Source organism: Prunus avium, chromosome 1 (genome assembly GCF_965620075.1).
Source record: "Prunus avium chromosome 1, drPruAviu1.hap1.1, whole genome shotgun sequence".
Classification (NCBI taxonomy): Eukaryota; Viridiplantae; Streptophyta; class Magnoliopsida; order Rosales; family Rosaceae; genus Prunus; species Prunus avium.
In genome coordinates, this window is record NC_142284.1 from 8,697,616 (window position 1) to 8,720,628 (window position 23,013).

A 23,013-nucleotide genomic window follows, 5' to 3' on the forward strand; every position below is an offset into this window, starting at 1 on the left:
TGGTATAGGGCTTCTTTATAAGACTATGTCTAAGATTGGGTATATAACTAATTTTGTATAAAAAGTAATCCCATAAATAATAATTATTTTTCTTTCTAGATAGAGTCAATTTGTGCATGACAACTTCATATTGGACTCGCATAATTTCTTCTTTCTTTCTTTTTTTCTAAAAAAGAAAAAGAAAATATTTTCTAATAGTTGTATATAAACAAGTCCTTTTATTTTATTTTAACTTCATAGTTATAAAAAAACGATTTAAAAATCTGACCAAATAAAGAAGAAAAAAAAAGTCTATTTGTAAAAATCATTCAACTGTGCTTTATATTTATAACTTCACAGCCTATTTGATAAGGCAACCAGCCCAAAATAAGAAATAAACTATTTGGTAGAAGCAAAGTCACAATGAGTCAATGACACAGAAGCCACATAAACATAATACTGATTTTCAACCACCAGGATCGGAATCAATCTCATGCAGGTAATTAGCAAAAACAGCAAGAAATTTCCGTGGACACCAAACATTCTTGGGGACAATAGGGCAGCCTGTGCAATGCACAACCAATTTTCAAAATACAAGTGCTAAATTTATAGATCTCTTTAGAGAACAAAAAAAAGGTAAAATAAAGCCACAGGCAGTTGAGCTGGGATCTTATCACAAAAGAAGATTAAATACAGTGAACATTGTTTAATATTATACACAAAAAGCAGAAAGTATAATCAGTAGGAGATCTTTTACAGCAACTGTTACCATAGTCAGTTGATCATAGTAGGAGCTTTGATTGGTGAAGAGTCCATGTCCATGCCATCAGTAGTCGGCCTGGAAAGCCGGTTTTAGGTAGCCTCTGAGTGATTCAACATTCTTCACTTCTCAATGCTTCACAAAACTGGATTTTGAACCTTTTGCAGTCAATTATTCGACTTCTGTTTGCAGCTGGGGTTCTTGTAAACTTCAAAAAAATAAAATGAAGAAAATGCTTAACTTTCTTATAAACTTATAATTGGCAGCAGGAAGTCTCTCATTGCAGCTTGTTAGGAAGATGCTATGCCAGCCAACAGCTCTTGAGAACCTCCCAAGTGTCCCGGTACTCGCTGTCTTATTTCTTCAAAAGCACATAATGTTTCAGAGTCTAGACCTCCAGCAAACTGCAGACATACCAGGAAACAGAATGAGAAAAGAGTTCCACAATGTAGGCAGCTCAGAGGACAAATATAAAAGGGGGTATTAAGGGCACATGACATAATATCAAGAAGAAAGTCAACAATTGCATTCCATGTGTAATTCATCATATGAAGTCAGCTTCTAAAATTTTATAAGCTTGAAGATCTTATGAAGTTGGTTTGTTAAAAGGTTGCCTTATCCCATGATAAGAGGTCTGTCTTATAGTGCAAATAAAGATTGGAACAGAAAAAAGGGAAAACGAATCCAGTTGCAGCAACTTTGTTGTTACTCCCAGGCAAGAATCCGATTAGACAGGGAACCCAAGATGTCTACATAACAATAGAAAATTAGACAGGGAACCCAAGCCATTTCAGAGAAATGCCGCATGTGATGAAACATAGTACCCCAAATCCATCATATGTCCAGTCTCCATTAACCTACCATGAGGTCATTAACTGAGATACTGCACAGCAAAGAAAGGAGTTTCTCCTTTTTATCATTCTTGCTCACTGTTCAGCTTCTCATAATAAAGAGGGTGGGTGGATTCATATTAGAGGGAAAAACAACACTTGAAAGTGTGAGTTATACATTTGCTGCTCCAAAATTGAAACAATATCCCCTATGATATTCAGTGCAACCCGACTTGATTGCCCTTATTTTCTCTTAAATGGATTCATTAGGCTCCTTGTTAGGTGATCCTATCCATACCATAACTATGAACAAACATAGAAATTGCTGACTCAAGGATTACCTGGTGAGCCCTATATACAAAATGCACGCCCTGAAGCAGAAGAGATTCTTGACTTGTTTCTCTATCTGAATTCCGAATGGATTCAAGCTCCATCGTCACCCTCTTCATATAAACATTAGCCAGATTCATGGAAGCCTTCTTTATCTACACAATTTGGGACAATATAAACATAAGCATATTCCTCAACAGCCGCTAAATAATGATGTACACAAGGCTTTAAAATAATTCCTGACATAAGATTACAGACAATGAGATTGAACAAAGCCACTAAATACAGCAGGAGATATGCTGATATAGCTCTGCAGAAAGTTTAATCTACCAAAAATGTGAAGATACTTTAAAAGGTTTCTGCCATGCTGAAATCTGTATTTTTCAAATTAAACTGCATAATTTCATTATCACACTCAATATATTAGAGAATGCACAAAAAAAAGCATACCTTACTCACAATCCCAGAATCAAGCATCCAATCGATTGGAATTTTCAATTCCTGATAAGAACGCATAACTGAGTTTCTTAACTTAATTAGCCTTTGCATACTTCGCTCCGACCTTAGACAATGAGATGAGAGAGAGCAACATTAACATGCTGGGCCTAGAAATACTTTTAACGAATATAAAAGATAATTTACATAGTTCTTACTTGTCTAATAAGCCAGCCATCTTCTTCAAGGCAGCTGCACATGGAATGTCAGTGTCATCCTTATAAGAAGAAATCTCACTTCGCAACATTTTAAGGTCACGATATTCTATTGCAGCTTCTCGCATGGCATCAGCTTTCCTCTCAGGCCACTTAAAATGCTTTAAGACAGCCCGTTCATCAGCCTGTAGAAGGCATGAAAATGTTAGACTTATCCACCCATTCATGTATCTGACTCTCTGAACCAGTTAAGCTTCTTACATTACAATATAGTAGGGGTGCCCAGTTTCAAAACTCTCCAAAGCAGAAGCCAATGGAAGATTAACATTTTTAAGTACCTAAATGGCCTAAAGTAATACAAGATAAGCTGAATTGCAATCAGAGATACCACTCGACCATCTTAGGCAGGCTAATAGATTACAAATATTTACAACCCCCTGTTTGTTATATGTTTGGCTTGCAATTCTCTCCATAAAATATATCCTACAGTTGCAATTGATTCTAGAAAATCTTGGCTTCTGCATATGGAATGGTACAGAAAATATGATACTTTTTTGATTTGGTAAAATTAAAGATAGTTGGGCGTTAGAAAGTACCAAGGATGAGAGTTCTCCATCAAGCCAATCCACAAATTTTAGGACATCTTCTATATCAGTATATGCTGCAACCAGCACCTTCTGGATAAGGTCATTTATGAACTCTCCTTTTGTTTGAACATCTGCTTTTATCTGGAAAGAATTGTCATTAAATAATGATTCAAACTTCAAGCTGAGGCAGCAGAAACAAAAGAAGCAATAAGGTATCAAACTCATAAAAGCTTACAGCTAACAGATGTGCTGAACGGTTTTGAATCTCTCCGACTATGCTATTATGTGCACTAATAGCCGATGGTTTATGATGGTTTCTAGATTCTGGAGAGTCCCTCTTCACCTCTTGCTTTCTTAATGAGTGATAAAATTCTACAAGGGATGGAGCCTTCTGAGTGGCACTGGTAGTTGTTCTCACTGAGGGCTGAGGTGGAGGTGGTGGTGGGGTCGGGGATCGAACTGATGGTGGTGGTGGGGGCGGAGGTGGTGGCCCAGATTGGGTGGCTGCAACTCTAGGAATTGTACCAGTTGGTGCTGGAGCTGGTGTTTTATTAGCACTTTTTTCTTTGACTGCCTCTTTCTTTACTACTGGGCGTTCTAATTTGTTGGCAATGAGTTTCTGAAGGTCTTTAAATTTAGGGCTCTGGTACTCTCCATTTGTCTCCCGCTACATCAGCCAAAACAGAAATGATATCAAAACTACAAATAATCAAGACTATATTTCAGAACAACCAAATTGAATTTTCTTCCAGAAACAGATACAAAATCTTAAAAGCGCAAAACCCACAATCAAATATTAAGAACAAAATCAATAACTGCAGTGAATAAACATTGCAACCAATAAAGGCACCACCATTTCACGGAAAACAATCACAGACTCATGAAAGTTCGTGTCTTTACCTGTTCACGAGAGGTAAAAGCTGCTATCTTTGCTTCAGCAGCAGCTAGTTTCTCAGTGAGGTTTTTGTTCTGTGACTGCAGCTCCACGTTCAAGCACTGAGTCTTATCCAACTCTGCCTTCAAGGCCAACACCTCAGCCTGCAAATTCATGATCAAACTCTCACTCATGTCAAGTTTTTCCTGCAATTCTCTGTTTTTCTCATGTGGGTCTTCTTCATTTCTATTGGAATTAGGATCCGCAGGCCTCTGCCGCCTTGGCCTTACAAATTGCTCAGCAACCTGCCGGTTTCCAGGCCTACCCACAACTTTAGTCTCTTCAAGTTCCTTACTTTTCTGAGATCCCAACATTAACTCTCCAGATTTAGGCTTGTTGAGCAAAAGAGACCTCCTAATGCTCCTGGAATTGTCACAATTCACATCTGGGGAGACTGACTTTGCTCTTGATGGCCTTGGACTAGGAGACTCCTTTGCTTTGGAAGAAGCTGAAGCTCTGAGATAAGATGGTGGTGTTGGCTGTGACATATTACCAGAAACTTTGCTTTCACTCTTTGTTGAAGATGGTGGCGTCCCTTGCTTCATGCTCATGGCCTAAAGGTATTGTCTTCTCGAAGCAACCTGCAACTGCAACAACAAAACAATGGAACAGAGATTTGATTTAGGAGCTTCTGTTAGATTCTGTACTGCAATATTGGTGCATGGGTACTTATGGGGCCTGCACTCGGCAGTTGACTTACCTACTTTATACATCAACTTTCATCAATGGCTCTCAAGAACCCACAACAGACATCCCTCATTGACCACACCAAATCGAGCAAAAGAACCACTTATCTTGGCCACCTTTCAATCTCCAGCAAATTAGCAACAAACCCAATAGAGAGTTCACGACCTCTGAGCCTGTGGAAAATCTGAGGTGCTGAGAACACAAGTATAACATTCCATATTGTGATTGTGTTTTTATCAGTTTCTGTGCACATAATGAATTTTCAGTTAGAATTTGTGTTTAATGCATTTTTAATTCTTGGTTATTTAATGATGACATAAAATTATCCATCCATCATCATTTAGACTCCACATCACCTAACACGCTTAATGGTGAATTAAATTAAATCCCAGAATTTTAAATTTTGTAAGGAAGAAACGTCCTTTGGGGTTTTATGAGCCATTAAGTATTCATGAAATTTGAAAGGAATCAAGATACTCTTGTCCTTAACGATAAAAAAAAAACGAAAAAAAAGAAGAACCTTTTAAATTTTCTCTTTTAATAGCTAAAAAACAATGATCAACCTTTTCGTGGTCCATTTAGAAATTTATTTTCAAAATTCTCTTTCATTTTTAACTTTCATTTAAAATATGAAAACGGCCAACGGGATCTAGTTCAGTGAGAAAAGATCTTAACCTGTCAGTGCTCTCAGATTCGAACTCTCATGACACCTTGGTAATGTGTGTGAGAAAATCCTTATTCCCTTTCTAACTTTTACAATAACAAAAAAATATCTGAAAACAAATGGAAACGTTTTAGCATCTTATAATATTTGCTATCGTACTTGATGTGCTCATCATGCTCAGGTTGTCGTGTCGTACCACATAGAATAAGAGATGGGTCCGTGACATGTAGGGACAAGGACACATTTATATACTCATATGAGAGTCAAGACCCATGAGAATGATTGGAAGATATGGATGAATGCAGAAAAGGAACCCTTTTTCGAATCAAAATATATTTATATTCAATCGAACGGTGGTTTCTTAATGCGTAAAGACGAATCATAATTCACTCATAAATGGAAGATTTTGATTCATTCAAGTTGTCTTCTAAGCTCAAACTGCTCCCCTCTCCAAATGGTTGGTTGCAAGTCACAATTATGGGCCATTGAACTAATCTCCACAGACCCTAATTATTAATTCCATTGGCTTAATTAATATTATAGGATTTGGTGCATGTTTGGTTTTATGGAATTTGTTTTCTAGAAAGCTTTTGATATTATATTTTTTGTAGTGCTGTCTTCCACACATATGGAATTTCAAATGAGTTGTGTTGTGTTTATTTAGTCTTCTCTTTGTGTGGTACTCGTTACTCTTCAACCAATTAAGATGCGTTTGTCCTCTCAAGAAAATTGAAAAGAATCCAATCTTTTGTTTGTGCAAGAAAAGGAAATATAGCAGAAAGTGTAGTTTTTGTTGGGGTCCATATTCTTTATACTCCTCAATGTCAAAATCAGTATTGGGACGGTTAATTATTACATACTCTCTCTTATCTCACAAGGAAAACAAAAATTATATTTACCAGACAAATATTCAGATTTTGGCCATGGAAATAAGAAAAGGATAAGGAGGAAAAAAGATGATTGCGATTATTTGTGGCTCTTAGGATTTGAGTAGATATTAAACTAGCAATTTTCAAATTGATGATAGGGTAAGATGGGAGTAAAGGATTATTTATCAGAAAAAGGTAGAATCACTAACTATAAATCAGTTTATCAACTGACTCTTAGTTTAATGATACTTTTTTTTCCACCGTCGGAAAATATCCCATATTCAAATCTTCCACTAAAAGACACAATAAGAAGTTGATCGCTAGCTATGAGAATCCTCGGTTGTAATTTCTAAATTAAATATTGGGCTAGAGTAAATATATTCCATACCCAAAAATTAAGATAGGGACATCTAAAGACCAGCTAAGACTATTGGAAAAAGACATGAACTTGCAGACTAGAGGTCTTAAGTTTGAATCCCCACGACATAATAGTTGTGTATGTGTGAGAAATTCCCTTCATCTCTAATTTAGACTATCGCTTGTATTAAAAAAATAAAGACTATTGTTAAATATTTTCAAAGCAACATGCAAATAGGGTTCTATCCAAAAAGTATAGTTGCAACTTGCAGCTTCCAAATCCCACCACAGATGTTATATATGGATCAGAAAAGTAAGATGAACCTACGGATTAGAAAATACAGTGCTGCATAAAAAGACACAAAAAGCAAAAGCACTAGTTGATTGAGAAAGCTAGAAGTCATCAGCAGCACCATACCTTACTTAACCCTCAAATCAGATGAAAATCAAAGTTCTACTCTTTCTCTTTGTGCCTGCTTTTCCTCCGTCATAGTACGTGGAATCCATCTGCTGCTCTGCATAAACAAAATGAAACGTTTCTCTGTGTTCTGCCAGCCAGCCCTGCAACTGAGTGAAATGAAAAGCCTTTCAACTATTAGCATATATAACAAACAGAGGTTTCAAGTTCCAATGTGACCCCATGTGAAAATTAGGCCTGCATGGCTTTCCAGTTTTAAAATTTACAGGGACCACGCAGATGGGAAAAATGGGTATAAAAGAAAATACATAGCTCACCCGTGAAACTTTTTGAATGAACTATATATATACATGCAATGCAACAGTGCTGCATGTGACAGTGAGTAATTGTGAGTCTATTTGAGACTGTGACTTGTTCTTCTGCATGCGCTGAATTTCAAAGCCACCGCAGACTCAAGCTAGCTAAAAGAAATTGCTTGGTGTATGCATGATGCCCAATTGCCTTAATTCAGCTCATGCTTTTGTCTCATATTCTCCAAATTATGGACCACCTTAACATGGCTGATGGCCCCTTACATTGGTTTCAATCTTTCACTCGGGCATTGTCAAATTTCAAATTTGCAAAAAGGGTAGCTAGCTAAGATGGAGAAGATTTCGGCTAATGAAACTCCGGTTTTTGGTTATTTGAAAAAACTTTTAGCCATTCTAGAAATACTGTACGGGAGCAGGCCCATAGAATGCATAGGTTAATAGGCAAATCTTAGAGAACATACATGAAATGCAGATTGCAGAAGAAAAGTACCTGAAGGCTGTTGATCAACAAGCCAGAAAGAAAACTGGGGGGATGGGATTTCCTTTGAAGGATTTAACACTAGGATTGGAAAGTTGTATATACAAGTTAATAAGAGTGTGTCCAATTGGTTGGTCAGTTGCAACTTTACATCACATGATGTCTCATTTGTTGGTTTGATTGTGACATATATTGTCTCCAATTGATGTTGATTGAAACTATCTAATTCACGTGAGTAATTAATCAAATTCCTTAATCAATGCTTAATTAATGCTTGAATTTACACCGGAGAGGTTAACACTGTCAACAGTCTAACTGCATAACATGTGATCGAAGAAAAGAAAACTACACACAATTTAGTACTACTTGCAAATTTAATATTACAGCGTCTCAAATCACAAAATATGTCCAAAAAGATTTTTGGGTTTTCTCAATGATTGAATAAAGAGGCCTGGGTCCACTTTCTTCAACAAATCTTTCACTGTGGTGTTAGATAAACTCAAGCTTAGGTCTCATATGTTTGAGATATTGGGTCATGTTTTTTATGGGAGGGAAGGTCATTTGACTCTAGCAAATATTACCGCATTGAAATGAGCCCATAAAGTAGTTGATAGGTGATCATGAAAAATAGACGGTTCGGATTATGAAAATACAATGTATATGAGCCTCGCAAGAGTGTCCCTCAAATAATCTAATTTTGATCGCCTTATCCCTCTCCTCTTCCTTCCCCGTTGAGTTTTTCCAACTACACACGAGTGTCTACAAAAATAGGAGGCTTTGGTCCCAATTGTTGATGCTTGAAAAGAGAAGCTAGGATTTTTTTAGTACACAAGCAGAGTATGAAATAGGTGGCGGGTCAGATCAGAGGTCAGATGTCAATGACAGTCTCAGTCATCACCAGGCCACTAATATGTGGATGATCAATTCAATAAGTGGATGTAGAAGTAGAACCACCACTCTAGAGCTAAAATAAAAATGCTTATTGTTATGGGGTTTTGTATGAGCGTGCAAAAAAGTGGGCTTGACTTGTTTTGTATGATTGTTTATGGAGTAAAGTTTAATCCACTTTTTGTTGTTTTGTGAATGGAGAAATTGGGTTGTTGAGGGGCCAATTTAGATGTCAAAGGCACCAACCCCTTCAATCATTGAAAATGTTAAAACACAAGAAATTGAATGAGCCCTCAATCAATCAACTTTTATAGTATGTATTACAGCTAGGACTAATAATAATATATTGTTATTCAAGCTACTAAACCATAAATACCATAAATAATTATAATGAGTTTTAACTCATTAGTGTTGTGTTGCTCTCCAATTGAAGCTTTCAAGAAAGAAAGAAAAAAATGCCTCTTGGTAATTTACCCTCTCTGCATAAAAATATATTACATTACATATTCTTTTTCCTTTGGATAAAAAGAATATAAAAGCTCTCTAAGATGAGGCACTTGCATGCAATGCTACCAAAGAAGCATAAATGCCATCCTTGATACGGATCAAAGTTTCATGCTTTCCTTTCTCTGCAATGACTCCATTTTTTACCACTGCGATTACATCTGCACCCTTAATCGTGGATAACCGATGGGCAACCACGACTGTGGTTCGATCCACCATGATTCGGTCCAATGCATCTTGAACCACTCGTTCAGATTCAGCATCAAGAGCACTTGTGGCTTCATCTAGTAGTAGTATCTTTGGTGCCTTCATTATAGCTCTTGCAATTGCCACCCTTTGCTTCTGTCCACCTGACAATTGAATCCCCCGCTCTCCTACTATTGTATCATAACCCTGCATTGTTTTCCCAAACTTCACATGGTTAATATTCAACGTTCTGAATAAAATTTTGTGAATTTTCATCAACTAGTCCTCATTTATGCAGCACCATGGCGATAGATTATATTATAGTATTTGTGGCCAAAAGAAATTGACAAGCTTGTTAATTTTGTAGTGCCTACCTGTTGTAAACTACTGATGAACTTGTGAGCATTTGCCAATTCTGCAGCAGCTATAATTTCAGCTTCTGTTGCATTCCCTTCCTTTCCATATGCAATGTTGGCTCTGATAGTGTCATTAAACAATACAGGCTCCTGGCTCACCAGTCCCATTTGCTGTCTCAACCACTTGAGCTGTAGCTTTTGGATTTCAACTCCATCTAATGTAATGTGACCGGAATCAGGTTCATAAAATCTCTGCAACAAAGAGACAACTGTCGATTTCCCACTGCCACTTTCTCCAACCAAAGCAACTGTCTGAATAACATAATTAAAATTGTAAGTTCCAGAAACCTGAATAAGACTACGAGGTCCAAATCTTATTTATTGATTGAAATGAGTAAAAGAACAAAACATGTTACTAAGTTACCTTGCCATGATGAATGGTCAAGCAAAGATCCTGGAAGATTGGCACGTCAGGTCTAGTTGGATACTTGAAACTGACATGGCGAAGTTCAATTTCTCCCTTCACATTTTCTATAGTTGTTCCAGATTCATCACTGGAGTCTATTTTTGATTTCCGATCAAGAATTGCAAATATGGAAGAAGTAGAGCTCTTTCCTTTACTTAAATCAGGGGTTAGGGAACCTGACTGAGACACTGCAATAGCTGTCATCGTGAGAGCAAAGAAAACCTGCAAACCAGAGGAAAGCAAAATGTTAGCAATGGACTAGTGAAGATTTAATTCTTAAGTAACAAGTACTTATTTAGCAGAGTTCGGATCCTCTGCTTATGTTTTCTCTTCTATTTACTTAAAGACTTGTAGCACAAGGCAGAAAAACTAACCCGGAAAACATCAGAGAATGTTGTTTTGCCTGATGCAACAAGTCGGGCACCAGCATAAAAACTGCAGGCATACACAGAAAAGAGAAAAAAGAATGACAGCCCAAAACCAATCCCACTGATTAACCCTTGTCTTATCCCTGTCTTAATAGGGCCTTTGCATTTCTTCTGGTACAATTCAATCACCTTCTCTTCAGCACAAAAGGAAGCAATTGTTCTAATACTCCCCACTGCATCATTGGCTACTTGACTTGCATCCTCGTACATTTTCTGCAACCATTTAAAATTTTGAACATTGGCAAAAAGGAATGGTCTTATATATATTATGCATGTGAGATTGGATGATGTTCTATATATATATATATATATATATATACATATTCTCTTCCTTTTTTTATTGGTTGTTGTAAAGTTTGGACTTTGGAGAAATACCTTTGCATCTGCACTGAATCCTTTCATGAACTTGACTTGAAAATAACCATTTACTCCTAATAGAGGTAGCAGAACAAGGATTATAAGAGCAAGTTGCCAATTTGCTACAAAAGCAATACACAAACCAGCAATTGCAGTTGCTAAATTCTGAACCAGCAAACCTAGAGCATCTCCAACAAGACTGCGCAGAGAAGCTGCATCTGCAGAAAGCCTTGCACCAATTGCACCACTTGAGTGCTCAGGATCGTCAAACCAACTTACTTCCATATAAACCACCTTCTCAAAGCACATTGACCGGACTCGTTTTATTAACTTACACCCCGCCACAGCAAAAAGGTAATGTCTTGATGGCTGTGCTATGAAAGATGCCACTCCAAAAACAAGAAAGATTAACGCCCAAAACTTTGAATCCTTACGGAGTTGATGAGGTGGCTCGAAAAAGGTCTTGATAATACTGGATATCAATATCCCAAAAATAGGTAAGATTACCCCATTGGCTGCTGCAGCTATAGTACCTAGTAATAACACTGGGATCTCTGGCTTGTTCAGGTAGGCCAGGCGGCGAAGTGAGACTTCTGGAGGGACTGTTGATGATGTTGAAGCAGGAATATCAGGCTCTGCAGATGTTGTTTCAAGGACACCTAAGGGTACACCATGTGAGATAGAGAAGGAATGACGACTACTACTTCCCCTTCCAGATGATCCCTGGCTTATGGATCGTAAGTTTGAAAATCTTTTACTTGAATGTCTTCGAGAATCCACATTGCTAAGCCTTTCGTGATCATTTACAGCAGTCTGTTCTGATATGCTGCTCATTTCTTGCAACCTTATAAGCTGGCTATATGCTCCTTCAGGGTCCTTAATTAGCTCAGAATGTGGACCTGCTCACTTGTGGTTTGTGAATTGTAACACTATTGGACTAAGAATAGGATGAATTGTAACATTATGATGAACTATAGACAATAAGATTCGGCATTCAAATGCATTACCTTTTTCAACAATTGTGCCTCGATGTATAACAGCAATGGTGTCAGCATTCCTTACTGTGCTCAAGCGGTGGGCTACAATCACAGTAGTCCGGTTGACCATAATTCTGTCCAGTGCCTCCTGCACAATTCTCTCAGATTCTGCATCAAGAGCACTCGTGGCTTCATCTAAAAGTAGAATTCTTGGGTCTTTGAGAATTGCTCTAGCTATAGCAACTCTCTGCTTTTGGCCCCCAGATAGCTGAGTTCCATGCTCACCAACCATTGTGTCCAGTCCCTAAATGCATAAATCACACAACCAGAAATAAGAAAAAGGGAATTGAATGAATCTATGTTAAATAAATAATTGAAATAATCCAAAGTTTTAGAAAATTCTTGTAATATGTCTATATTTCCATCTTTGCAATAATACAATGATAAGATCACTAGATATCTCAATAACCTTCCATGGTTGTGGAACTGAAAAATACACAGAAAAATTTCAGACAAGAAAATACCCAAACTTAAAAGGAAAGTTTAGATGAAATTAACCTGAGGCAATTTGTCTACGAATTTAGCAGCATTGGCAAGCTCGGCAGCAGCCCTTATTTCTTCAGTGGTTGCACCATCCTTCCCATAGGCAATATTATCTTTAATGCTACAAGTAAATAAAACGGGTTCCTGGCTGACAAGGCCTATTTTCTGTCTGATCCATTTCAGCTGGAACTCTTTGAGATTAATGCCATCAATAAGAACTTCGCCAGCTTGGGGGTCATAAAATCTCTCAATCAAACTGATTACAGTTGATTTACCACTTCCACTCTCTCCAACCAAAGCAGCAGTTGCACCACTAGGTATTGACAGAGAAAATCCATGGAATATTTGTTCATCCGGTCTTGCAGGATAACTAAAATAAACATCCTTCAGTTCTATGTCTCCACGGATATCGTTTAATTGTTGCCCATTAGTGTCATAAGCATCAATCTCTGGCTTTCTGTTAATTGTCTCTAACATCTTATAAGCTGCAGCTTGTCCAGCAGCAAAAGCACTCAAGCATGGAGATGCCTGCCCAAGAGACCTGAACATTTATCAGAGAAACATTGTTATTGTTAGAAATATGCCCTTAAAGCCAACTAATTATGTAATAGTTAGAGTTAAGGATATCTTTGATAAAAGACATATTATGTTATCAATGGGCAAGATATGTTGTTTTATACATTAAATCATCCTATATTATCTTTCAATATGTAGAACAACCATTGTCCAAGGAATACACAAGTGGATATGAGAGTTATGTAATGAGATTGTATATATGGAGACTTCCCATCATCCCTAAATCCTGAATATGTTCCTGATCATAGGAATATTGATTGGGCGTTAATATTCCGCAAAGACTAGTACACACAGTATCGTCTCTACATGTAGGGAATGGCAAGGTCTCAAGTCATTAAGTGTGAAGACACATCGATATGTGTGTAGGTGCTTGTAGAAGAACAAGTACACTGAATGCGATCTAACACATGAGTTACAATATAAAAGTCTTTACTCACATGTCAAGCTGGAACTCATAAATTGCAATGGTGCAAACTAATCCTTAAACCTGAGGCATCATAGATGTTTTGTGGCTATGTTGTTAATCTTTGAGGACACTATATGGTTATGCTAAATTAGGCATAGCTTAAAGGTACTCATCAGGATTCTCAATAGAGTCATTGAAGCAAATAAATATACAACAAGGAATCTTTACTCTCAGTAAAGGAGAGAGAATACTCAAAGATATGATTAGTCAAATCTCTACGCAGAGTAGTGGATAAGACTTGAAAGAAGAAGTCTTCAAATCTTACCAAGATAATCAAATAAAAGGAATGATTCACATTAAGATATTGATAATCAGATTACATGATCTAATAATGTGAATAAGGACTATTGACATAAGAGAATGATTCAATTGCACGGTCATTCCAATTTGAATAGGTTTTTTCACAACGTCTCATTTAGCTCGGATAGTCGTGACTTGCTGCTAGGCGACAACCATGGTTTGTGGATGTCCTAAAAGGTTTTAATTAACCTTTATTAATAGGAAGAATTAAATTGTGGAATTTAATTCGTATATCATTTCTGAGGAGTTGAGTCAACTCACTATAATGCTAAAGGGAACCTACGGATCTGTACGCCCAAAGAATGCGATTAGAGGTACAAATGAGGAGAAATGAAATGAGGAGACACAAGTTAATGGTTGATAATCAAATGTCAAAGTCAACGGTAAAAAGTAGACATGTTGACCGGAGCAATTGACCAAAGTCAAATAGTTCGACTGGGTCAATTAAGTAAGACTATAATTATAATTTAATAGTTAAATTATAATTAAAAGAATAATTATGGAATTAATGTTGATATATAAAAATATTTGATTGGGCTTTTAAATATGATTTCAAAGGAAATTAACAAAATAGCCCAAAAGGCTATTGGGCCCAAGGAATAAGTGGCATAAGATGACATGACCCATGGACCAAATGTAGCCCCAAATACCCACCCACTTGCCTTTTGTGTTGTCATATATAAGCTTAGTGTTGGAGAAAACCTAGCTAGGGTTTTTGGTTTCCTACTTTGGTTGATGAGTGATTATCTTTGTATCTCATCTTCCATAAACCAAAATTGGTCCAATCAAGAAGTAGACTAGCAGCCATACTTCTTGATTGCCTTCTCTTCATCTCTAGGAGCATTTGATGTGGTGAGGTAGAGGACTCCAATCTTGGCGCCTTAAGGCGAAGGAGTCAAAATCAAGAGAAAGAAAATGTCTTTTCAACAAAGGTGTTCATTCTTGAGAAATCAAGAAAATGTCATCAAGGGTAAAAGATTTATTCCCTTTTTCCTTTTTCTATTTGTGTTCAAAGAGACTAGGCTAAGATACTTGGTTTAAAATGAAAAAAGTTCTAGTATAAACAAAATGAATCCGCCATTTAGAATTTTTTGTTGTATAAGTTGTGGCTAAAGTTCATTTCCTAAGCATTATATGCTTGTTTCCTTCAGTTATATTTTGATCTTTTGAAGAATCACATATCAAATTTTGGACTGAAGGGGGAGGGAGAGTAGTCAGTAGATCACGCAGAAATGCAAACATGTTAACTAGCACAATAGTGCTAGGATCAATAAATTTGTTCATTAAATTTTACTGAAATACAACTTACATGGAGCCAGTCAACACAGCAAAAACTACATTCATGACTTCTCCTCCTGTATATCCTCTTTCAAGTATCATCTTTCCGCCAAACCATGTAGCCAAAGCATAACTGGAATTTACAATAAGCATGACCGAACCAATACCGAACCCAGATGCCAAACCCTCTTGCACACCGGAGTTGTAAGCTTTAATTAAGGAGTTGTTGTAATTAGCTATAGCTTGCTTTTCTCCTGTAAAAGATGCAACCTGAATTGGGAACAGTACGTATCAGATTTAGTACTACACAAAGAAAATAGAAGTAATAAATTTTTGCTTAAAAAATTTTAAAGACAAGTAGGCCTACTGTTCTGATTGACCCTATGGTCTGGTCTACCATAGTTGCTGCCACTGAATAAGCAGTTTGTTGACGGGATGCCACCTTTGAAATAATGATGCCTATGATGGCACCAGAGAGGACAAGAAGGGGAATAGAAGATAGCATGACAAGGGTGAGAAGCCATCCCTTAACAAATGCTATAACAAAGCCTCCTACGAATGTTGCAATTAACTGGACAAATTTTCCCACCTGCAATAAGAAAATGAAAGAATAAGAGGTTACTGGAGAAAATAGCAACAACTAAAGGCTTTTGTGTGTGGCATGTAAATACCTTCTCGCCCATGGCCTCTTGAATGAGCACAGTATCACCTGACATCCTCCCAACAATTTCCCCAGTGTTAGTTTCTTTATCAAAAAAGGCAACATCTTGCCTCAATATTGTTTTCAAGTATAAACTTCTTATTCGAGCAGCCTGTCTCTCTCCAGTGACCATCCAGCAAGACATCTCTGGCATATAGAAAAAGTTGATCTTCTCAGTTTCTGAAAAGCCAAATTATTTGTTTGATGCAACAGCAGGGAGTTCAGTGTACTTACGTAGAAATGAAGCTGAAGCCGCTCCCACAGCCAAGTAGACATACTTTAGAGCAACCTGATAATATTGAATTGGCCAAGTTATTTCTAATTAAACCTTGTTCATTATAATTTCATCCAGCACAATTTAGCAAATATGACTTTTGCTTAATCGAGAACTTATTTGGTGAAGGAACTCCCTATTTTAGCAACAAAGTTAGACATACTAGAGAACCAAAATAGAACTTAAAAGACAGAAGTAAGCTCAGTTGATATAATTCTGTTGGAACTGGATAGAACAATGTATTTAAGTAGAATTTTGTTGTTTCGTTTTGCTGCTGTTACTTAGTTGACTTAATTTCTATGAAGATGTCACATTAACTGAGTTACCTATCTAACAGTTTTTAGTCACAGAATATTTACCTTGGTAACTGCATCAACCACTTCTTTATTATTCTCAGTTCCTCCAAAAGAATTAACCACATCTCCAAAGATTATGGTCATTAGAGGCATGCAGACCCCATTTCCAATAGCGCTGATTGTACCAACAGACATTAACAGGTAATCCAAGGAATCAGCAAAGGAGAAAAGCTTGTAATATGGTACTGTTTTGGTGCCATCCTCCTTGCTCTTGTTTGTATCGTGTGGGTTGTTTTGAGAATCCTCCACTGCTGAGTGGCCGTTCGATGCTGTCGTGCCCTGCTCCTTGTTTACATTTTCATCCGCAGGATTTTCCTCAGCCATGTTTTTCGAAGCAATAATAATTTAGTAAAGTTTTCTCTATTTTACAACAAGCACCTCAGAGAACTAAATTGCAACTATATTTTGACAGTAAGCAACTCAAACTTGGATGATGAGATCAGAGCTGCAAGAGAACATTTATGGATTGAATTAGCAACCAGACACATGTTTTTTTGGGCACAAAATTGACAGCACAAACCAAGGAACATATGCCAACTTAATCTAATTGAATACAGAGTTGATCAGTCAACAAAAATATAAAAAAATTCCACTTATTATTCCAATATTCTTCTTTTGTGTTTGTGTGTGTTTGTGCACGTGTCAGCATTAGACAACCAGCTGCCGGAGCAAGTGGTTCCAGAAGATGAAACAACACAGACAGGAAAAGTAAACAGAGGAACATTAGAACAAGTAATAACTGCAGCAATTGTGAGGAGGGTTTGTTGCAAGAAAATAAAATAAAATATCAAAACCAACCAAACCAAAACTTAAGAAGCCCTACACAGCAGGCATGCAAAATGCAGGCATTGAGAAATCACAGGGAAGGTATAATTCTTGTCAGTATTATATATGAACGTAAAGCATGCTGAGAATAAACTTTACAACCGCTGCAAACGATGCAAATTCTATCCTCCACAAACACAATTAAAAACTAAAACGAGGAATCAAACGAAGGAGAAAAGAGAAAGAAACCAAGTGGGCTGCCAGCTAATGCATGCTCTAAAGGTGAAAATTTTGAAGACAAAAGACATAACCACAAACACCTGAGATACAACTCAAAAAAGTGTTGCAGGAAACATTAATATCACCAAAAGATCAATATACTCACTGAAGAGGAAACAAGTTTACCACATTCTAGGAAATGGGTTGATGAACTTGATACTTTTTAAACTAAGTTGAATTGAAAGACTTACCATTCTAGTTCTCCCTCTGCTCCTCTTCTTGCCTTGCTGCTTTGACAGTGAACAAGTAGAGTTTCTTTTTCTTTTTTGGCCTATGAAAACATAATGGGTAATCTAACTTGGGTTGCCTTGACATTGGGTGGTAGTCGAATATATAATTCCAGATCCTCTGCTTGCTGCTAGCAAATTGAGACGCAGCCGTCTTCTTCTGGTGTCCGGTGGTCAATTGTACTAGATCATCCTACCCCCACCATCAAATTCACAATTTTTTTTTATAAAAAATAATGAAAAGTTTCTAGAAGAGTACTGCAAAGATATTGAAATCATCTTAATTTTGGTCACGTAACAACACATATGTGACCCAATGGGTCATAGCTTAGTGATAAGAACATTAAGCTCATTCATTTTCCGTAAAAAAGAGTCACTTTATGAAGGACTCCGATGCAAAGATAACCAGTAACTACTATTTTTAATCACTTGAAATACATATTTTATATGTACTAATTTGTAATTATTTATTTGGTTATATGGTATGTAATCCGATCATGAGATTAGGTGTAAGGTACAAGCCATGATGCTTTGCCCTCTATAGATTAACCAGTGTCTACTGCCCATCTACATATAACAAAATGAGTAAAACAAGAAGCTGGTATTGGAATTATATAATTAGAATAGAATACATGGGAATGAAAATAAGGAATAAGACAGAGGAATGGTAGCAAAACAAAAACCATGGCATGGAATAATACGTGAGGTGTGTATATTATTGATTCAGGAGAAGTGATGCGCAAGCTTATGCAATGGAAGAACAATCTCAACCACTGCAATTTGGGTGGTCCAAACCAAGGGACTTTTTTATTATATATTTATGTGTAACTTGGACTGTTGGAAATGTATATTAATACATGCCGTGTAGGTTTAATAAAGGGTTGGCATAATTCTTTTTGGATGGTTTGGTTTCAATGTCTTAATAAAAGACAGAGAAGGAATCTGATATCAGTTGTGACAAAAGCAATCCTCTGGGGTGTCCTTTTTCTTCTGTTTTTAATCTTTGAACTTCTTGCAAGGATTTGGTGTCCTTGATCTTTGCTTATTGGCCCAAGTTTTTCTTAATTGCAATTTTATTGGTACCATTGGCCGGCTCGCAGGATGACATTTCCTTATGCACATTTACTTATCATTTTCTGAGGAGATGAGGCCCAAACCCCTTCAATCTTTAAAGATGTAGAACACATGAAATTGAATGAGCCCTAAATCAATTAAATTTCTAGTTTGTATTACAGGTAGGACTAGGGGTGGGCACGGTCCGGTTTGGTCCGGTTTCATCCTCAAACCACAGCTGAACCAATTAAACTTTTACGGTCCGGTGTGGTTCGGTTTGAGCTAAAATCAAAATGAAAACCAAACCAAACCAAACCATTCATATCCGGTTTGGTGCGGTTTGGTTCGGCCGGTTTAGGCATAAAAGAAAACATGCTTACAATAACACAAAACCTGTTAACATCTGTATTCCATCAAATAATCCTAAAACTGAACTTGCTCCTAACAAACATAAACATTTTCATCAAAGTTCATCCAAAATTCCAGCAACAAACTTCAACATACAATCCCATATTTTCATACATATACAAACAAATTTCAATACCCAATTGATTAATACAATTGGAAATTACATACCAACTAGTCAGATACAACATTCATTCTGATTTTATCAAATTAATGCAAAGAACAAAAAGCCAAACAAACACATTTCTTCTTATTCTTCTGCAAGGCATTTCTGAGAGAGCCATTAACCATATACTCTGTCACTGTTGGCACAGAACCTCCCGGCCCATCAAGCACAACACCATAGAAGCTACCACATTGAGGTGGTGCAAATCAGCAAGTTTAATGGCCTCGTTCCAGAAATCATCTCTCTGATTGAATACAAAATCTACAACATAGGGACCATGCAAGTGAGGTATTAATAATAAAAAATTAATAGCCTTTTGGAAACTAGTGCAATGAAAAGACAAATCATTTATTCTTCCATAACCCAATTCTCTCAGCTCTTCCCACACCCTGACAGACCCAATCCCATATTTTCATTAATACAAATAATTGATTAATAAAAAACAAATTAGAAATTTCAAAACCTAATTGATTAATTGACATCTTACAAAGCAGAGTAAGACAACAAAACAAAAACAAAAACTGGGTATGATTCAAGAATTGAAACAAACCTTAGTTCTAAGAGGGTGGGATTGAATCATTGAAGTGGTATGAGCTATTTTCTCCAAGCCCCATTGAGTATCTCAAACATGGTTTTGCAGCTGCGAATTAAGAGGAAGATCCAAGAGGCACAACTGGGTTTTCGAAGAAGGAAGAGATGAGGTCAACAACTTGGAGGTGCTGAGGCTAATAATGAGATCTGGCGGCTGCTTCGCTTGGGTTTTTTTTTCAGATTAGGTTTGAGTTTTAGTTGTAGAGAAGAGAAGAGAGAGGCTTCGAATGTGAGTGTAGTGGAGGGTTTTCTTGGTTTTGTTATGTTTTTGGGGTCCAATTAGGTGTGAAAGGGTACATAATATGCCTTTCTACTAACCAATTGTTGTTTGACACATGTATATTAAATAAAATTAATATTAAATGGAGTTATATCGGTTCGGTTTGGTTTAGGACAGTTTCAAAAACACTCAAACTGCAGCCGAACCAAACCAACCCGGTTCGGATCGGTTTTTCAAACTGTTGACTTTTTTGTTGGTCAAAACCAAACCAAACCAAACCAATATAATCGGTTCGGCCGGTGTAATCGGATCGGCCGGATTGATGCCCACCCCTAGGTAGGACTAATAATATAAAATCTTGTTATTCAAGCTACTCAATAGATAAATACCAAATCATGAAGTGGGAAAATTTTATGTAAATCATTCTAAAGGGCGGATCTACTTGGAGGGCAGGCTGGGCTATTGCCCGACCCAAAATTTTCCATAAAAAAAACTACACATCTTTAGTAGCCCACCCAAAATTAAAACAAATAAAAGAAGGGTGTTGTTAAACAAACCCTAAAATTAATTGAGTACACTCTACTACTAGACTATTTATTGAATTACTAATTTACCCTAATATAAAATGGACAAAAATGATATATTGAATTGTGAAACAAATGTAATTTTAATAAATACACCATGCTCACCATATTCAACCCCAATCAAATGTAAGCGAAAAAAGATTTTACACCGTGATCACCCAATTTCTTTGAACCTAATGTTTCTCGGTATCTACAAGCTACAGGTCATCATGGACAGTCTTGTTACTTCATTTTGACATCTTTGTATATCTTTACACATGTGTCACACAAATAAGCATTAATATTTTCTAAAATAAAAAAGGAAATTTGAACACCCATATAGTGAATTGGAAATTTGAACACCCAGGTTCGATTGCTTTCGGATTTTCCTCCCTTACTGTTTGGTGATTTGTCTCCTTGCGTTTGGGCCTTGTCTCCTTTGGTCCCTACCATATTTGCGCACATTTTTTATGATGATACCTTGGTTTCTAGGGTAGGCTTCATGGTTCCTAAGTGCCTGTGCACTGATGCCTATTTTGACAAACCTATGGAGACTGGTTCAGCGGGGTCTCTTGAGAGCCTTCCTTAATCTGTAATTGGAGCATTCGTGGGCTTGGCATTCAATGAATGCTTTTGTGCTTGATACTCGTCTTCGGGTTAAGTGGTTGAGGCCAGTTTTGTTATTGTTGCATGGTGTTTTCTCAGTTATCCTCTCAGAACATCTTTGACTTTTTGCCTGTCTTAAAGACTATGGATTCATAGGAGGTTTCCTTGTCAGTGTTGGGATGATACGGTGTGTCTTTGAGAACTTTTAAGTTTCTTTTTTTCTTGGTCTATTCGTTGTGCTTTGTCTCTTCTCTTGTGTTGCTCCCTGCAGACTTCTATTTCCAGCACCATTTGTTATTAAAGGTGGATAGAGCTGGTGTGCTTTGTCGGTTCTCTATTTCTTCTGGAGCTTTGGTGTGTTCCTTGTCAACTGCTCTCACTATCTTGTGGTTGTGTAAAGGACTATGATTTCATAGCAGGACTCTTTTGACAGTTGGGTTGTGTTGAAGTGTTTTCGTCGGAGGTCTTTGTGTCATTGTTGTTTTGCTTTGCTTTTGTACTAGTCTAACGTGACTGTATCGAACTCTGTTGTTAGTCCATGACATGTGTGGTACTCTTTCCTACCCTGGGGTTTGTTCCCTAGTAAGGTTTTAACGAGTTCACTATATCATGTCGTTCTATGTACGCTATTTCGGTTCTATGAATGAAATCCATTTCTCAAAAAAAATAAAATAAAATAAAATAAAACATAAAATTGAAGTAGAGAAAGCACACACACGGTTTGGTGGTCTGATAGTGTTTGACAACCAGATCTCGAACGGGTTTGGTGTTGTGTGATAGAGTGTATTATGGTGTACTAATGGTATCTTTGGTAGTTAAATAGGGTGTACAGAGTTAATTTTACATTTTAATTTAAATATTAGGGTGTACTTAGATCATAGGGTGTACTCAGTTAATTTTAGGGTTCGTTTAACAACACCCTAAAAGAAACCTTACATGTCTTTTGCCCAGCTAACTTCTTCATATCTCTCCTATTCTCTATCTTTTATTTTATTTTATCATAACCCTTCTCTATGTGTTGGCTTCTTTTTGGTAACAAAAAGTTTAGGGGAAGGGGAGACTACCCCATCCCAGGGCTAGGGCATACCAAGGTAGGCCTCTTTGAGGACTTACATACGGGGTCTTAGCCCCTTTTTGGGTTTTTACAGATTACTCACCAAAAAGGATTGTCGGCAACGGGACTCAAACCTAGGTCTGGATAGCAAAGAGAACGATCCTTACCTACTCAACCAACCCTCGTTGGCTATCTATTGGCTTCTTCAATTCTTCTAATTCTCTCCTATTCTCTTAACTTCTCCTCTTGGGTTTCTCTCATAAATACATGTATGCATATTTAATTTAGTTTTCATTTGAAATTGAATATTCTAGAGTTGAAATTAGGGGTTTGATTTTAGGAATTGTGTTAAGTTGAGTTTGATGTTTTTGTGGGTTAAATTTTATATCTAAATAGTGTTATTTTCTTGGCATCGCATTTACTTGTACCTTTTGTTTTGGTTTCTTTTTTGTTAAGTTTTTATTTATGTGGAGATGCATTTGAGGGGTAAGGCTCATTATGCCCCGCTTGACTATGTGTATCTTTTAATATTTATTAATGAAACTCACTCGAGTTTAGTATGTAAGTTTTGCCCA

General features: G+C 37.0%; 2 protein-coding genes and 1 long non-coding RNA gene across 6 annotated transcripts; all 3 read right to left on the reverse strand.

Moving 5' to 3' along the window:
* Nucleotides 1-508: 508 nt before the first annotated feature.
* On the reverse strand, nucleotides 509-7,952 carry LOC110764117 (hydroxyproline-rich glycoprotein family protein). Of its 4 annotated transcripts, none has more exons than XM_088247141.1 (10): nucleotides 7,867-7,952; nucleotides 7,066-7,214; nucleotides 4,775-4,930; nucleotides 4,037-4,657; nucleotides 3,372-3,803; nucleotides 3,146-3,277; nucleotides 2,553-2,734; nucleotides 2,350-2,461; nucleotides 1,911-2,054; nucleotides 509-1,143 (listed from the first exon to the last, which is right to left on the reverse strand). In XM_088247141.1, the coding sequence occupies exons 4-10, from the start codon at nucleotides 4,619-4,621 to the stop codon at nucleotides 1,030-1,032; spliced, it is 1,701 nt and encodes a 566-aa protein (XP_088103267.1). In that variant the 5' UTR covers nucleotides 4,622-4,657; nucleotides 4,775-4,930; nucleotides 7,066-7,214; nucleotides 7,867-7,952; the 3' UTR covers nucleotides 509-1,029. The 4 variants fall into 4 exon arrangements, with proteins under 4 accessions (XP_088103267.1, XP_021822742.1, XP_088103266.1 ...); XM_021967050.2 differs by having other exon boundaries at nucleotides 4,771-4,930; XM_088247140.1 differs by lacking the exon at nucleotides 7,867-7,952 and adding an exon at nucleotides 7,383-7,775 and having other exon boundaries at nucleotides 4,771-4,930.
* Nucleotides 7,953-9,028: 1,076 nt separating this feature from the next.
* On the reverse strand, nucleotides 9,029-18,113 carry LOC110763521 (ABC transporter B family member 4-like). Its single transcript, XM_088246764.1, has 13 exons — nucleotides 17,745-18,113; nucleotides 16,513-16,954; nucleotides 16,114-16,168; nucleotides 15,851-16,026; nucleotides 15,547-15,768; nucleotides 15,211-15,449; nucleotides 12,575-13,100; nucleotides 12,047-12,320; nucleotides 11,058-11,938; nucleotides 10,629-10,895; nucleotides 10,213-10,476; nucleotides 9,807-10,100; nucleotides 9,029-9,639 (listed from the first exon to the last, which is right to left on the reverse strand). Exons 2-13 carry the CDS (start codon nucleotides 16,831-16,833, stop codon nucleotides 9,286-9,288), a joined length of 3,873 nt encoding a protein of 1,290 aa, XP_088102890.1. The 5' UTR covers nucleotides 16,834-16,954; nucleotides 17,745-18,113; the 3' UTR covers nucleotides 9,029-9,285.
* A 1,155-nt stretch (nucleotides 18,114-19,268) lies between these two features.
* Nucleotides 19,269-20,306, reverse strand: LOC148297231 (uncharacterized). Its single transcript, XR_015836591.1, has 2 exons — nucleotides 19,955-20,306; nucleotides 19,269-19,665 (listed from the first exon to the last, which is right to left on the reverse strand). It is a non-coding gene; the product is annotated as an uncharacterized LOC148297231 (long non-coding RNA).
* Nucleotides 20,307-23,013: the final 2,707 nt, after the last annotated feature.